The sequence below is a fragment of the Notolepis coatsorum genome (assembly GCF_963971535.1).
Source record: "Notolepis coatsorum genome assembly, chromosome: 17".
NCBI classification, from domain to species: Eukaryota; Metazoa; Chordata; class Actinopteri; order Aulopiformes; family Paralepididae; genus Notolepis; species Notolepis coatsorum.
Window position 1 is genome coordinate 1437126 of NC_140181.1, and position 17161 is coordinate 1454286.

A 17161-nucleotide genomic window follows, 5' to 3' on the forward strand; every position below is an offset into this window, starting at 1 on the left:
TGAATATTTTCATGTTGCGCTATAGATTGTGGATGAATAAGCACAGAAAGGTACACCATGCAAATGTTAATGCTTTATTTGTTTTAAACTAGACCATCTAGAAATGGCAATGGGGAAATGCATTGCATTGGACAAGGGTGGAACACGAAAAACGGCAATGACGTCACCACTACACCCTATATTGCCTGCCCTAGAGGGTATAATGAGTTGTTTGATGGTCACCATGGAGACCGTATGGGCGGAGTCAGCAGCCTCACCATGGAGACCGTTTGGGCGGAGTCAGCCGCTGTGGGGAGAAGCTCTAGAAGAGTCTACAGCTCGCGACAATAGGGTCCAGCTGCAGCCCTGGAGAATCCTCTCACTGGCAAGCTTGTGCCAGTCACAGGACGCGCGCTGACGTAAAGTACGGAAGTTTCTCGAGGGGACGTCACTCTACGTTAGAGAGAGGGGCGCGGCCTGGAATTGATTGATTGAAAACTTTATTAATGTCCACCTTGTTTCGAACTGGTTATGCTTAGGCCCTCTTGAAGTCGGTATGCTTAGTTTATCTTTAGAGCAGGGTGATAGACCACTAAACAATGTACAGTTTTGCTTGTACAGTCCCCCCACCCAACCTCCAATGTACAATACTCTCTTTTCTAGACAATTTTTGTATCACAGAAACGGTACTGTATTTGCAAATCTGGTATGTCATAAATGTCCAGATGTAGCAGTATTGTCTATCTGTATGTCATGTATGTTATGATGAATTGAAAATGGGGGACCCTGATGTAAACAAGACAAGTCTTTCTGGTCTGCATCCCCTTAACAATTGTATGTATTGAGCTGTACTGTATTGTACCCATTCTGCAATCTTAATAAAGTTTTCAATCAACCAGCCCTGATTCCAAACTAAGCAAATACCGGAAGTGTTGCGGTGGTCTATAATATCAATGCGGACACCATCCCAGCAGATGGCGGTAGTGAGCGAGCACGCTCACTTAAAACAGCGCAGGTTTGTCTTGTGGGCTTTATTTCTTTTCCTAGCCGCATTTCTCGGAGACTCTGAATGGCCACTGACATGTTTGCCCAGTGACGATCTTTGCCATTTCCGCGTCGAACAGCCTGCAAACTACCTGCCAAACAAACTCTAACCTTAACCAACTTCGAAAGAGTGCCTAAGCTTAACCGTCGAAAGAACTTGCCGTCACGCTCTAAGACAAACTCTAACCTTAACCAACTTCGAAAGAGTGCCTAAGCTTAACCAGTGTAATCAGAGTGTCTCCGAGAAATGCGGCTAGGAAGAAAAATAACGCGTCTTGTGGCTGCCTTCGAGAAACTTCCGTACTTTCCGCCAATCAGCGCGCGCCCTGTGGCTGGCTCAAGCTTGCCAGTGAGAGGATTATCCGGCGCTGCAGCTGGAGGCTACTCTCTAGAAGAGTCTACAGCTCGCGATGACTGCGTCAGTGACGTCATTCTTATCGGACGCCACCACGTGACGCCAGAAGCTCCGGAGCCGCTGCACTGAGTCCTGCACCGCGCGGACATTACAACCGAACATCGAACTAAAGACAGAGCCTGCAGGCCTCCACTTCAGACATGTAAGTTATGAAGGGCTGGTGTTAGTTAGTAGTAGTTAGCAGCTAGCTGGCTCGTGTTAGTTAGTAGCTAGCAGGCTCGTGTTAGTAAGTAGCTAGCTGGCGCATGTTAGTAGCTAGCAGCTAGCCCCCAGCAGCACGTTCAGGCGGGAGGCTCACTAACTGGTCACCGGGAGCACCGGGAGGACCGAACACTGCTGACTCATTTACACCCAGGCGGAGAAATGAAGCGTAAACCATGGAGCTGTGTGGAACCGGCAACCTTTTTTTCCAACTTATTATAGCTACCTAGCTAACGTTAGCTCTGTTAACCCTAACCACCGGGTCAGTATGTGTGGAGCTAGTTAACCAGCAGGTCAGTGTGTGTGGAGCTAGTTAACCACCAGGTCAGTGTGTGGAGCTGTTAACCCTAACCACCGGGTCAGTATGTGTGGAGCTAGTTAACCAGCAGGTCAGTGTGTGTGGAGCTAGTTAACCACCAGGTCAGTGTGTGGAGCTGTTAACCCTAACCACCGGGTCAGTATGTGTGGAGCTAGTTAACCACCAGGTCAGTATGTGGAGCTAGTTAACCACCGGGTCAGTATGTGTGGAGCTAGTTAACCAGCAGGTCAGTGTGTGGAGCTAGTTAACCACCAGGTCAGTGTGTGGAGCTAGTTAACCACCAGGTCAGTGTGTGGAGCTAGTTAACCACCAGGTCAGTGTGTGGAGCTAGTTAACCACCAGGTCAGTGTGTGGAGCTAGTTAACCACCAGGTCAGTGTGTGTGGAGCTAGTTAACCACCAGGTCAGTGTGTGGAGCTAGTTAACCACCAGGTCAGTGTGTGGAGCTAGTTAACCACCAGGTCAGTGTGTGTGGAGCTAGTTAACCACCAGGTCAGTGTGTGGAGCTAGTTAACCACCAGGTCAGTGTGTGGAGCTAGTTAACCACCAGGTCAGTGTGTGGAGCTAGTTAACCAGCAGGTCAGTGTGTGGAGCTAGTTAACCACCTGGTTAGTGTGTGGAGCTAGTTAACCACCAGGTCAGTGTGTGGAGCTAGTTAACCACCAGGTCAGTGTGTGGAGCTAGTTAACCAGCAGGTCAGTGTGTGTGGAGCTAGTTAACCACCAGGTCAGTGTGTGTGGAGCTAGTTAACCAGCAGGTCAGTGTGTGTGGAGCTAGTTAACCACCAGGTCAGTGTGTGTGGAGCTAGTTAACCACCAGGTCAGTGTGTGGAGCTAGTTAACCAGCAGGTCAGTGTGTGGAGCTAGTTAACCACCAGGTCAGTGTGTGGAGCTAGTTAACCACCAGGTCAGTGTGTGTGGAGCTAGTTAACCACCAGGTCAGTGTGTGTGGAGCTAGTTAACCACCAGGTCAGTGTGTGTGGAGCTAGTTAACCACCAGGTCAGTATGTGGAGCTAGTTAACCACCAGGTCAGTGTGTGTGGAGCTAGTTAACCACCAGGTCAGTGTGTGGAGCTAGTTAACCACCAGGTCAGTGTGTGTGGAGCTAGTTAACCACCAGGTCAGTGTGTGGAGCTAGTTAACCAGCAGGTCAGTGTGTGGAGCTAGTTAACCACCAGGTCAGTGTGTGGAGCTAGTTAACCACCTGGTTAGTGTGTGGAGCTAGTTAACCACCAGGTCAGTGTGTGGAGCTAGTTAACCACCTGGTTAGTGTGTGGAGCTAGTTAACCACCAGGTCAGTGTGTGGAGCTAGTTAACCACCAGGTCAGTGTGTGGAGCTAGTTAACCACCAGGTCAGTGTGTGGAGCTAGTTAACCACCAGGTCAGTGTGTGGAGCTAGTTAACCACCAGGTCAGTGTGTGGAGCTAGTTAACCACCAGGTCAGTGTGTGTGGAGCTAGTTAACCACCAGGTCAGTGTGTGGAGCTAGTTAACCACCAGGTCAGTGTGTGTGGAGCTAGTTAACCACCAGGTCAGTATGTGGAGCTAGTTAACCACCAGGTCAGTGTGTGGAGCTAGTTAACCAGCAGGTCAGTGTGTGGAGCTAGTTAACCACCAGGTCAGTGTGTGGAGCTAGTTAACCACCAGGTCAGTGTGTGTGGAGCTAGTTAACCACCAGGTCAGTGTGTGGAGCTAGTTAACCACCAGGTCAGTATGTGGAGCTAGTTAACCACCAGGTCAGTGTGTGGAGCTAGTTAACCACCAGGTCAGTGTGTGGAGCTAGTTAACCACCAGGTCAGTGTGTGGAGCTAGTTAACCACCAGGTCAGTGTGTGGAGCTAGTTAACCACCAGGTCAGTGTGTGTGGAGCTAGTTAACCACCAGGTCAGTGTGTGTGGAGCTAGTTAACCACCAGGTCAGTGTGTGGAGCTAGTTAACCACCAGGTCAGTGTGTGTGGAGCTAGTTAACCACCAGGTCAGTGTGTGTGGAGCTAGTTAACCACCAGGTCAGTGTGTGTGGAGCTAGTTAACCACCAGGTCAGTGTGTGGAGCTAGTTAACCACCAGGTCAGTGTGTGGAGCTAGTTAACCACCAGGTCAGTGTGTGGAGCTAGTTAACCACCAGGTCAGTGTGTGTGGAGCTAGTTAACCACCAGGTCAGTGTGTGTGGAGCTAGTTAACCACCAGGTCAGTGTGTGGAGCTAGTTAACCACCAGGTCAGTGTGTGGAGCTAGTTAACCACCAGGTCAGTGTGTGGAGCTAGTTAACCACCAGGTCAGTGTGTGTGGAGCTAGTTAACCACCAGGTCAGTGTGTGGAGCTAGTTAACCACCAGGTCAGTGTGTGGAGCTAGTTAACCACCAGGTCAGTGTGTGTGGAGCTAGTTAACCACCAGGTCAGTGTGTGGAGCTAGTTAACCACCAGGTCAGTGTGTGGAGCTAGTTAACCAGCAGGTCAGTGTGTGGAGCTAGTTAACCACCAGGTCAGTGTGTGGAGCTAGTTAACCAGCAGGTCAGTGTGTGGAGCTAGTTAACCACCAGGCAGGGAACAAACTTAACTTTTTGACTTACCAGCCATTTGGCTGGTAGATTTTAAAAACTACCAGCCAGGCAGATTTTTTACCAGCCAAAAATTAAAAATAGCTTTTTAGTATATCGCCATGTGTTATTATTACTATATAATACTCTCATATGCTATTTTCAATTAATATCATAAACAACATAAGGAATATTAGCATAATTTTGAGTGGACTGAAGGAATGAGTCGGCGTTAATAGTTTTAAATGCAAATAATTTATTGAAACATAGAAGTGGGGTCGGGGACACACACTGTTTCAACTCACCACCCCCGCATCATATTGTAGTCTAGTCCAGGGGTTCCCAAACTTTTCAGGCCGGGGCCCAGAAAATAAGGCGTCAGAGAGCCGCGGCCCAATGCACATCGTCTGGCTTTTTTTTTTTTTTTTTTTGCCATGCGATCGATTTTTTTAAGCCAAATATCACTTCAATCCTATTAAGTTAGTTCAAGTTAGTTATTCATTTATATGTGCTATTTATGAGAGGGCTAACTTGTTGCAAAATAACAATGATAATAATAATAGCCTCATTAAAATACTATTGTTGCTTCGGTTGTTTTCAGCGTTTTATGTGCATAATCTGTTATTTAGTTTGAAATGTTCGTTGAAATAAATAGATTTTTCGTTTTTGTTTATTTATTAAGTTAATATAAAACCATATAGTCACATTTTAGAATACAATAGAATAGAATTTTTGAATACAACTAGAAACACTGTCCTGGCCTGCTTCTAAGTTCAGTGGCCTGACAAAAAAAATAATTTTTTTTTTTTTTTTTTTTTTTTTTTTCATCTCGCGGCCCATCCGTGGCTGCTCGCGGCCCACCTTTGGGTCGCGACCCCGACTTTGGGAACCACTGGTCTAGTCTGTCTTCAAACTTCCACTCCTCTCGAAACCTTTTTATATTTGAATATCAACATTATCTGTGCATCCTCAGTAATCCTCAGTTTACTACAATATACTCCTCTCCCGAGTCCTGACTAGTGACTTCATCGTCTTTCCAAACGCACGCACACACACAGAGAACGGGAGAGTGCCCCCCCCCCCCATTTCCCTTTCCCCAGTCCACACGGTCTGCTGTTCTCTATGGCTCTGCCGCTGATCAGGATTAGCTTGTTAGCTTACGCTAACATAACGTTCATTTCGGGCGATGTGGGCATAAAGGAATGGCGACGATGCAATGCATGTTAGATGCATTTGACCCGTTGTGAGAAGAAGAAAAAACCACAGACTTATTTCGGCTCGCAAAATAGGCGCACTGCTGTGTAGCTCTGCTCTCAGGGAACAAACTTAACTTTTTGACTTACCAGCCATTTGGCTGCTAGATTTTAAAAACTACCAGCCAGGCAGATTTTTTACCAGCCATTGGCGGTTGGCTGGTACTTATTTTGTTCCCTGCCACCAGGTCAGTGTGTGGAGCTAGTTAACCACCAGGTCAGTGTGTGGAGCTAGTTAACCACCAGGTCAGTGTGTGTGGAGCTAGTTAACCACCAGGTCAGTGTGTGTGGAGCCACACCGTAACCTGAGCAGCTTGACGATAACCACGTTGCTGCCAGTTCACCGGCACGTCTCCTTAAATAAAGTTGTAACGGTCACTAGGCTGAACACAGGCTGTAGGCAGGGAACAAACTTAACTTTTTGACTGGCTGGTAGATTTGAAAAACTACCAGCCAGGCAGATTTTTTACCAGCCAAAAATTATAAATAGCTTTTTAGTATATCGCCATGTGTTATTATTACTATAATACTCTCATATGCTATTTTCAATTAATATCATAAACAACATAAGGAATATTAGCATAATTTTGAGTGGACTGAAGAAATGAGTCAGCGTTAATAGTTTTAAATGCAAATAATTTATTGAAACATAGAAGTGGGGTCGGTTGGGACACACACACACACATACAATGGGGGACCCTGATGTAAACAAGACGAAAGTCTTTCTCTGGTCTGCATCCCCTTAACAATTGTGTGTATTGAGCCGTACTGTATTGTACCCATTCTGCAATCTGTTAAATAAAGTTTTCATTCATTCACACTGTTTCAACTCACCACCCCCGCATCATATTGTAGTCTAGTCTGTCTTCAAACTTCCACTCCTCTCGAAACTTTTTTATATTTGAATAACAACATTATCTGTCCATCCTCAGTAATCCTCAATTTACTATAATATACTCCTGACTGACTTCATCGTCTTTCCAAACGCACGCACACACACTAGGGATGCCCCCCGGACCCCGGTTTTGAACGGGAACCGGTACTATATTAGAAAATACCGGAGTATTTATAAGCTCCGACGTCCTCGGTACTGCTATCGATACTCTAGAGAAATTATTATTATTATTATTATTATTATTATTATTAGCTAATTTACACACATGCACGCACAGTACAAATATACATTTATAAAAAAAAATTTAAATCTTTTACTTGAAATATTTTCACTGTGCTCCTAAATATTTTTGGGTGCGGTGCTCCTAAATTTCTTTGTGTGCTCCTAACTTTTTTCATTTAGGAGCACCTGTGCCCCTAGTGAAAAAGGTTAGCGTAGAGCCCTGGTCCACACTGTCTGCTGTTCTCTATGGCTCTGCCTCTGATCAGGATTAGCTTGTTAGCTTACGCTAATGTAACGTTCATTTTCGGGCGATGTGGGCATAAAGGAATGGCGACGATGCAAAGCGTGTTAGATGCATTTGACCCGTTGTGAGAGAAAAAAAACACCACAGACTTATTCCGGATCGCAAAATAGCCGCACTGCTGTGTAGCGCTGCTCCTCTGCTTGACCGACCTGCTCCGAAGACAATAGCACGGACTGGGCGGATATGACTCGTCGAGTTGCCACAGGTTTTTTTCAAAATAAGAGTATCATATGAACCGAACGTTGCTAGCTGACAGCCATAGATATTATGACTGGAGCTGTGCTTGGGGCGGAAATGAGACCCGCACAGGATTTCTTCAAAATAAGAGTATCGATATGAACTACACGCCAGGTGGCGGGCAGACCTCTCATTGTTAGTTGCCAAACCTTAAATCTGCGTGCCATTGGCGGTTGGTGGGTACTTATTTTGTTCCCTGGCTGTAGGTCTGTTAGCTCCTAACGGTCACTAGGCTGAACACAGGCTGTAGGTCTGTTAGCTCCTAACGGTCACTAGGCTGAACACAGGCTGCAGGTCTGTTAGCTCCTAACGGTCACTAGGCTGAACACTGGCTGCAGGTCTGTTAGCTCCTAACGGTCACTAGGCTGAACACAGGCTGCAGGTCTGTTAGCTCCTAACGGTCACTAGGCTGAACACAGGCTGCAGGTCTGTTAGCTCCTAACGGTCACTAGGCTGAACACAGGCTGTAGGTCTGTTAGCTCCTAACGGTCACTAGGCTGAACACAGGCTGCAGGTCTGTTAGCTCCTAACGGTCACTAGGCTGAACACAGGCTGCAGGTCTGTTAGCTCCTAACGGTCACTAGGCTGAACACAGGCTGCAGGTCTGTTAGCTCCTAACGGTCACTAGGCTGAACACAGGCTGCAGGTCTGTTAGCTCCTAACGGTCACTAGGCTGAACACAGGCTGTAGGTCTGTTAGCTCCTAACGGTCACTAGGCTGAACACAGGCTGCAGGTCTGTTAGCTCCTAACGGTCACTAGGCTGAACACAGGCTGTAGGTCTGTTAGCTCCTAACGGTCACTAGGCTGAACACAGGCTGCAGGTCTGTTAGCTCCTAACGGTCACTAGGCTGAACACAGGCTGCAGGTCTGTTAGCTCCTAACGGTCACTAGGCTGAACACAGGCTGCAGGTCTGTTAGCTCCTAACGGTCACTAGGCTGAACACAGGCTGCAGGTCTGTTAGCTCCTAACGGTCACTAGGCTGAACACAGGCTGCAGGTCTGTTAGCTCCTAACGGTCACTAGGCTGAACACAGGCTGTAGGTCTGTTAGCTCCTAACGGTCACTAGGCTGAACACAGGCTGCAGGTCTGTTAGCTCCTAACGGTCACTAGGCTGAACACAGGCTGCAGGTCTGTTAGCTCCTAACGGTCACTAGGCTGAACACAGGCTGCAGGTCTGTTAGCTCCTAACGGTCACTAGGCTGAACACAGGCTGCAGGTCTGTTAGCTCCTAACGGTCACTAGGCTGAACACAGGCTGCAGGTCTGTTAGCTCCTAACGGTCACTAGGCTGAACACAGGCTGCAGGTCTGTTTAGAGCTGCCGCGGTATTGATGTTTTCCTTACCGCACACATTTGCAAAATATTTCCTACCGCCGCGGTTATTACTGCACGCACAAAAAAAAAAAAAAGTTTGGGCGGTTAGGTGGCCGAGCGGAGATTGCGTTCGTCACCAACCCCGGAGCTGTGAGCTGGATTCGCCTGTTCGAATCCAGCTCACAGCTCCGGGGTTGTCACCAGCTTGGCTGGCCGTCTGCACTAATACAATTGGCTGTATTAGAGGGTGGGAGAAGCTGGCGGGGTGGGTCCGGGTCGTTGTAAACAGCGACTCCTACAGTTCGGTCGGGGCGCCTGCTAAGCGCGGATAGGACTTGAGGGGGATAGTGTGGTCTAGGGCTGGGCGATATGACGATATTATATAAATATCGGGTACAGTTCATTAACGATACACTTTTTCAACGTATCGTGGATATCGTGATGTTTTGCCCAAGAGGATTGTGTTGCGTCAATCTGTCCACACGTTACTCGTTCATATCTCAGCCTGTGCTGAGATATGCCCATTCCGCGGTCTGTTAATAAAGTTTTCAATCAGACAGATGTATGGAAAGGCTTTTATTATAACATTTGTTGTAGTAAAATCATTATGCCTCATTTAGTCATCCAGTGAAGCACTGGTCTCCTACTCGACGGCCGCGGGGAGCTAACGTTAGTAGCTTTGTTGATGTTCAGCACACGGGACATTCAGGAAGTCAAAAAATAATAACGCTTGACGAGTGGTGCTAAGAACAGCAGGGCGGGTGCAAGCGGTGTGACGTCATTGGCAGACTCGACTGTCAATCAAAATGATTATGTTTACGTCAGAATGAATGAATGAAAACTGTATTAAAAGGTTGCAGAATGGGTACAATACAGTACAGGAGGATGAAGACCAGAAAAAGACTTTCGGCTTTTTTACATAAGGGTCCTCCATTTTCAATTCATCAAAACATTTAGAGACATACATATATACAGTAGTTTCATAAAAATGCTAAAATGCTATTTATTTATTTATTGATTGATTGATTTAAAACTTTAACATATTGCAGAATGGGTACAGTACAGCTCAATACATACAATTGTTAAGGGGATGCAGACCAGAGAAAGACTTTAGTCTTGTTTACATCAGGGTCCCCCATTTTCAATTCATCATATTTCATATCTAAATCATATAATATCTCATATGCAATATATAATCTAATAATCTAAATCTAATATAAAAATGCTAAATGCATGGGTATTTTATTTTGTCTTTAATGTTAGCTTGCAAACTCAAATACTGTCTTGGTAAGCCTCATAATGAATTGTTTGGGGTAAAAAAGAAAAACATCTTGATGTGTATCGTGTATCGCCGAAAGGTCAGAAAATATCGTGATATCATATTTAGGCCATATCGCCCAGCCCTAGTGTGGTCCTCCCACACGCTACGCCCTCTTGATGAGAATCCGCGCTGCCAGGTGAAAAGAAGCGGTGATTGGCTGGACGTGTGTCGGAGGAAGCACGTGGTAGCCTCCACTCTCCCAGATGATCTGACTGTGGGGGGTAAGTGCGCAGCGACCAGGAAGGGACTGGGAATTGGCATACGACTAACATTGGGATGGGAGAAAATCGGAGGAAAATGGAGGGGGAAAAAGATAAATAAAAAAAAAAAAAAAAAAGTTTGAATGCATTTTTTTTTTTAGTAGTAGTAGTCTACTCTTTATAGCATATAGCCTGCCTCTAGTCTAAATGTCTATCTTTAGAGGATGACTTTGCAGCATGAATATTGTTTGGGATTCGGCAAGCACGCATTAGTTATTGAAAGTGAAACACGGATTCGAAGTTTCCCCTCTGGTCGTGCGCAGTTCACTCGGTGTCGCGGGCAGGGGTGGTTACCCCTAACCCCCCCGACCCTTTCTTATTATTATTACTATAAAGTTACTACTTTATAATAAAGGCATTCGTTTTGTGGCATTAACATTATATAGTTATACGTTCAATAACATCAGCGTATTTACCGAACCATAGCAAGGCAAGCAATACTCTATTCATATCTCAGTTCCTTTCTTTGCTCAGAGCGTGCTGAGTTGTCCCATTCTGCGGTCTGTTAATAAAGTTTTCAATCAGACAAGTGTATAGAACGAAGGGCTTTTATTATAACATTCGTTGCAGACAGTAAAATCATTATGTCTCGTTTAGTACTCCTGAAGAGCGATGGTAGTCCACTCCGGCGGAGAGTTAAAGCTAACGTTATTAGCCGTGTTGTGATGAGCTGACATTCAGGACGTAAAAAACGTGTGATGCGTCTCTCTTCTGACCAATCAGTGGTCTGCAATGTTTCACGTGACTTTTCTGGTACCCAATAGGGTCGCTTGGAACCTCGATAGAGGTGTAGGGTATATCTGCAGAGCCGCAAGCCCAACGAGAGGAGGGTAATTTATTATTATTATTATAAAAAACAGCAGTGACGCGGTATTCAGCCTACTCTGCGGTGGCCGTGATGTAACAGCGATACCGCGGTAATGCGGTAATCGCGGCAGCTCTAGGTCTGTTAGCTCCTAACGGTCACTAGGCTGAACACAGGCTGCAGGTCTGTTAGCTCCTAACGGTCACTAGGCTGAACACAGGCTGCAGGTCTGTTAGCTCCTAACGGTCACTAGGCTGAACACTGGCTGCAGGTCTGTTAGCTCCTATGCTTGGCCCTGGGCCGGTTGGTGTATGTTATCTTTGAAGAGGATTTGGCTGGCTAGTAACGTAAAGGAGAATACATGACTCAAACTATGTCAGCCGACGTGTAAGATAACGTTAGTCCGTTTTCAAAAAATAAAAATAAAAAGAGCAGTCATACAATTTGCTATGTTGGATCATGTGAAAATAATGAAGTGGTATTGCGTCCGGCTCTTGATTATTTATTAGCGTGGTTGATGTTAGGGGTGGACGGTATAAACGGTATACGGTATAAACGGTATGAATTTGCTCTACGGTATGGATTTTGACTATACCGTCTAAACCGGTAGTGCAGCTCTAAAATACCAATGACGTCATGTAACCACAGCGCGACTATTTCACTCGCATTTGCCCCTAAAAATAGATAGAATTAGTCATAGATAATAGATATGTGCGAACTGGAAAAAGTTATTTAGGAGGCTTCGCGCAGTGGGCGTGCCAGCCCCTACCGCACGCATGTAAACACGGATCTAGTAGTCTAGTGGGACGGGACACGGGAGCTCAGCTGTCGGCGGCGTCTCCCTGAGCTAACGTTAGCTTAGCTACCGTTACAAAATGACCCAGTCAACTATTCACTTTTAGTTTAATACATGATGAGGCATTGTCTAACCGAACGGTATCTAGTCGGCCAGCTACCGATAGCTCCTGACATCAACAAACGCTCCACAAAGTCTAGTAGAGAGAGACGTGTGTGTGCTACCTGTTAGCCGTTAGCTCACGTTAACGCGAGTTAGTTCACCGTTCAAAACGAAATGTCCCATTGAACTAAATAATTCACTGAGGCGTTGTATTAACGTTATATATCCGGCTTAGCCGGATAGCTCCTGATATCAATGTCTTATAACACTGATTCGATGCGTATTCGAGCTGAGGGCTTGCTAACGTTATTCCAATATAATAGGGTCCAGGTGCAGCGCCGGAGAATCCTGGCCGTAGCTCTGCTCGAGGCTACTGAGTATAGGTCCAGGTGCAGCTCCGGGGAAACCTGGCCGTAGCTGGAGGCTACTAGAGTACACACAGACAGTGGAGCTTGTTGCGTGGTGGCGATGTCTCGCAGATAATACAAGTACAAGTCTAATTATATAATATATATATTTTATAAAAAAAATATATATATATATATAAAATAAAAAAATTTTTTTTATCAAAAACGATGATACCGTGATATATACCGTTACCGTCTATGCTTCAAATTATACCGTGATATAAATTTTAGACCATACCGTCCACCCCTAGTTGATGTCATTTATGTCATGCCATCCATATGAACCAAACCTTATACCACACAAGTCTACGTCAGGATGACGGCAGCCACTAGCGAAGTGCTGTTAAATTCAGTCCGTCTTGTAAATGTATATCTCTGATACTGGTAGCTAAACAACCGGACTCTTTTCCTTTCTAAAATTCAGCAAATGGCTGGTGGAATACTGAAAGTGTGGTGACTTTACGAATCCACCTTCCAGACGATATTGGGTACCTGTCGTCGCCTAAAAGTGATCTTGGATCTTAAATTATGACTAGGTCTCTTCACTGTGTACTTAAAGGATTGATAATATCTGCCGTTTGCTACAAGTAATCCTAGAGATTAACGCAAGGTCGACTGTACAAAGCTGTGTCGGTTTATCAAACCTAGTTGACCTATTCCAATGTGATCTTGGTTGTACCTCTTGCAGTGTTCTGTAATGTTTCTTAGTGTAGTGTTGTACCTCTTGCAGTGTTCTGTAATGCTTCTTAGTGTAGTGTTGATATGCAGTGTTCTGTAATGTTTCTTAGTGTAGTGTTGATATGTGATCTTGGTTGTACCTCTTGCAGTGTTCTGTAATGTTTCTTAGTGTAGTGTTGTACCTCTTGCAGTGTTCTGTAATGTTTCTTAGTGTAGTGTTGATATGTGATCTTGGTTGTACACCTCTTGCAGTGTTCTGTAATGTTTCTTAGTGTAGTGTTGTACCTCTTGCAGTGTTCTGTAATGTTTCTTAGTGTAGTGTTGATATGTGATCTTGGTTGTACCTCTTGCAGTGTTCTGTAATGTTTCTTAGTGTAGTGTTGATATGCAGTGTTCTGTAATGTTTCTTAGTGTAGTGTTGATATGCAGTGTTCTGTAATGTTTCTTAGTGTAGTGTTGATATGCAGTGTTCTGTAATGTTTCTTAGTGTTGATATGCACTGAGGTGTTTTGCTTGTTGGCGATGTATAGGGCCATCTTGACATCAGAGCACTCTGTAATCGGATGCTGTATGGCAATCTGATACAGGCCTACTTGCAGAATTGGCCCACCCGTTCTTAGTTGCAGATGGTCTGGCATTAGGCTACATTTTCCCTTTAGGCTACCAAAGATTAATTTGCTTGTACTGCTATATGCTATTAAGCTGCCACACGCACACACTTGTCAATCATTGTGGTGTTTTTGGCGTAGAAGACCAGGCGTTTCCCTAGCCCCTTTCGTGACTGTGATGCACGCCAACAAGGTTTGGCAGAGTGAATCCACAGTCTCTTGCTCCTCAATAGGAAACCACCCTATTTTAACTCTGAAGAACTGGTCCGACGTGAAACGTTTGTTATACAAGTATTAGTGTTGTCACGATACTGGAATTTCGACTTCGATACGATACCTTGAAAAGTATCAATACTTCGATACCATTTCGATACCAAAAAAAAAAGATATATATATATATATATTTTTTTTTAAACAAATTTAGCTTTTGTTGCTGGTTGATTCTCCTCAGCTTCTCTCTGGTACTATAAGAGAAGATAAATATAACACTTTTAAAACCCTTTAGATCACACATTTAACCCTTTGATCGCCGGGGTTAAATTCATAATTTACTATCCCTCGCCAGCCCTATTTAACATGGAGAAGTTCCCCTTCTTTGCAGGGCTATAACTTTTTAAATTGTATTGCTAAATTGACATTATTATGGCCCATTCAAAGTCCTATATCTATTGTTCAGGGTGTAGCAACGTTATACTTTTTCATTTACATATTCATACTAAAATACGGTCTAAAGTATAAGTATGTTTTTATCGTTTTCTGCAGCTTTATCCAGAACGTGATTTATAGCCCTAAATGCATTATATTGATGATTGTATACAGTTTGATAGCAATCGGCGCGAGATACAAAATTTCAACTGCACGTACTTCTAGAAGTTACTACGTATGATCTGATGTTGACCGGATGGGCGGTGGGTCGTTTATAATTCCGTGGGCAACGTTATATCATTCATCTAGTGTGGGTGATATGATCATTAGAGCAGTTAGTATAGAAGACATTAAAAAATAACGCTGAAACTCACCGTAGCTTCCTCTTGCCGTTGGGAGATGAGCGTGGAACAGAATTTTTTCTATTATTGGATGTCGAAATATCCGATACATTTCCAGGTTGTATAATATTATATACGTCCAAATCATGTTTATCGAGTTATTGGCAACGGATCGCTATCCATTGTGTCGAGCTAGAGTCCCGGGACCTATAGCGAGTGATCGGACCAAATTGAAATGAGCACCAGCTTCCACTTCCTGTTTCTTCCCTGGGCGATCAGGCCGATCGGCCACCAGATGGCGCTCTTGAACCGGTCGAGAGTTGACAGGGGCTCACCAGTACATATGTCTCCGGGGGAGAAATATGATTTCGATCACAGATTTTTGAAATATTGATATCAAAGACGCTGTCCAGCGTCATCGGCAGAATGAGCATGGTGGGGAATGACGTGTTTCAGCGTCAACGGCGATTAAAGGGTTAAAAATAACTGTTCATCTCACTTCAATCATTTTTATTGCAGATGCAGAACATGGTATTTTCTCAAGCAGACAGATGTAAACATGTACCTGACAAACTGAACTGTTTGTATTACAGTTAGTAACAGTTTCGAGAGAGAGAGAGAGAGAGAGAGAGAGAGAGCGGCGGAGGGGCAAGCAACAGCGCGTCAACAACTTGCTGTAGAACCCTCGCCAGCTGGTACCGATACTGCAGAAAGTATCGGTACTTCGGGAAATGAGTATCGAAGCCATTTTAAATATTCAGTATCGATATGTATCGATACTTCGATATTTTTGACAACACTAATAGCTACTGTCCATCAATATCTTCCTTTTGAATGAAATGGGTTCAGGAGAGAGATGGAGAGAGGGAGAGAGAGAGCGAGACACACACACACAGAGGGAGATAGACTGAGAGAGACAGATTCTCAGCCCTCCTTTCCCCACTATGCCTCTGAGCGTCCCCAGTGATTAGCGTTAGCAGTAGTTAGCGTTAGCAGCAGGGACCGAAACTAAAGCCCGCCGCCCGCCAGGGGCGGTCTGTTTTTACCTTTGGCGCATGACACTTAGAGGGCTGCCCGCCGTGTGGCGTGTAGACTTGTAGTTCATAACGATACTCTTGTGCGAGTACAGATTATAGCCGCTCGTCTTTTTTTTCTCCGCCGCGAGATCGTTAAAAAACTACAAGTCCCACATCGCACTCAAGTCAACGGTCCAATCACAGTAGAGTGACGTGACTGGTTTCATGAAAAAAAAAAAAGCAAATGACCAATCGGAAGCTATCATTTGGCTTGTTTACTTCCGTCTGCTCTAGTCTATATCGGACCTCCATGAGCTAACGTCACTGTTTAAACAATGACCCAGTCAACTATTCACTTTTAGTTTAATACATGACGAGGCATTGTCTAACGGTATCTAGGTGGCTAGCTACTGATAGCTGCTGATATCAACAAATGCTCCAGCAATAGTCTACTCGAGTGCATAATACCTCCGTTCCCTCGTTAGCTAGCTTAGCTAGCTCGCGTTAGATCCATCTGTCCCAGTAAACGAAATTGTCTTAACGTTATCTACCGGGCTAGCAGTAGCTACAGATAGCTCCTGATATCAATGTCTTATAACATTGATTGAATGCGTATTCTAGCTGAGGGCATGTTGAATGTGATTTGACAAAAGAACCGTAACGTTCTAAATAGGGTCCAGCTGCATCGCCGGAGAATCCTTGCATGCTGAATGTAGGGTCTAGCTGAATATAGGGTCTAGCTGCAGGGCCGGAGAATCCTTGCTGGAGCTGGAGGCTACTCAAGTATACACACAGACAGTGGAGCTGTTTGCAGATAGCAAGCATTTTGACTTATTGCGTGGTGGCGATGTCTCGCAGATAATACAACTACAAGTATGATTATATAATATATATTTTATTTAAAAAATTCTTTTTTATATAAAATATATATATATTTTTTTTTTAATCAAAAAAATTTTGGCAGGTAAGAAATATGCTTGGCGGGTAGACTCTTCCCATCTACCCGCCACTGGCCGGTGAGTCAAAAAGTTAATTTCGCTCCCTGGTTAGCAGGTTAGCTTAGTTGGAGTACTCAGTTATCAGATAACATTACAGTAGTTGCCTGACCGCAGCAGCATGAGCAGGCTGTTGTTGGGGTGGTGAGGGTCTTTCATTATCCTGCAGGCTCTGGATTTGCACCTCTTGTTGTATAGGACCTGCAGGGTTGGTAGTGCAATACCCGTGGTACGCTCGGCTGAGCGCACCACTCTCTGTAGGGCCTTCTTGTCCTGTGCCGTGCTGTTGCCATACCAGGCAGTGATGTTTCCAGTCAAGATGCTCTCTACAGCTCCGGAGTAGAAGGACTGGAGTATCTCCCCAGATACTCTGAACTTCCTTAACTGTCTCAGGTGGTAGAGGCGCTGCTTCGCCTTTTTTACGACTTGAGTCTATGTGTGTTGTCCATGTCAGGTCCTCTGAGATGTGGAC

At 44.9% G+C, this 17161-nt stretch overlaps 1 protein-coding gene across 2 annotated transcripts in view; it reads left to right on the forward strand.

Moving 5' to 3' along the window:
• Positions 1 to 1431: 1431 nt before the first annotated feature.
• The window catches only part of LOC311244328 (prostaglandin E synthase 3-like), a 52152-nt gene continuing 36422 nt past the window's right edge, over positions 1432 to 17161 (forward strand). For both annotated transcript variants that reach the window (XM_084333788.1, XM_084333789.1), the window contains exon 1: positions 1432 to 1580. In XM_084333788.1, the coding sequence (XP_084189914.1) occupies positions 1579 to 1580 (2 nt within the window). In that variant the 5' untranslated portion in view covers positions 1432 to 1578. The remainder of the gene's footprint in view (positions 1581 to 17161) is intronic.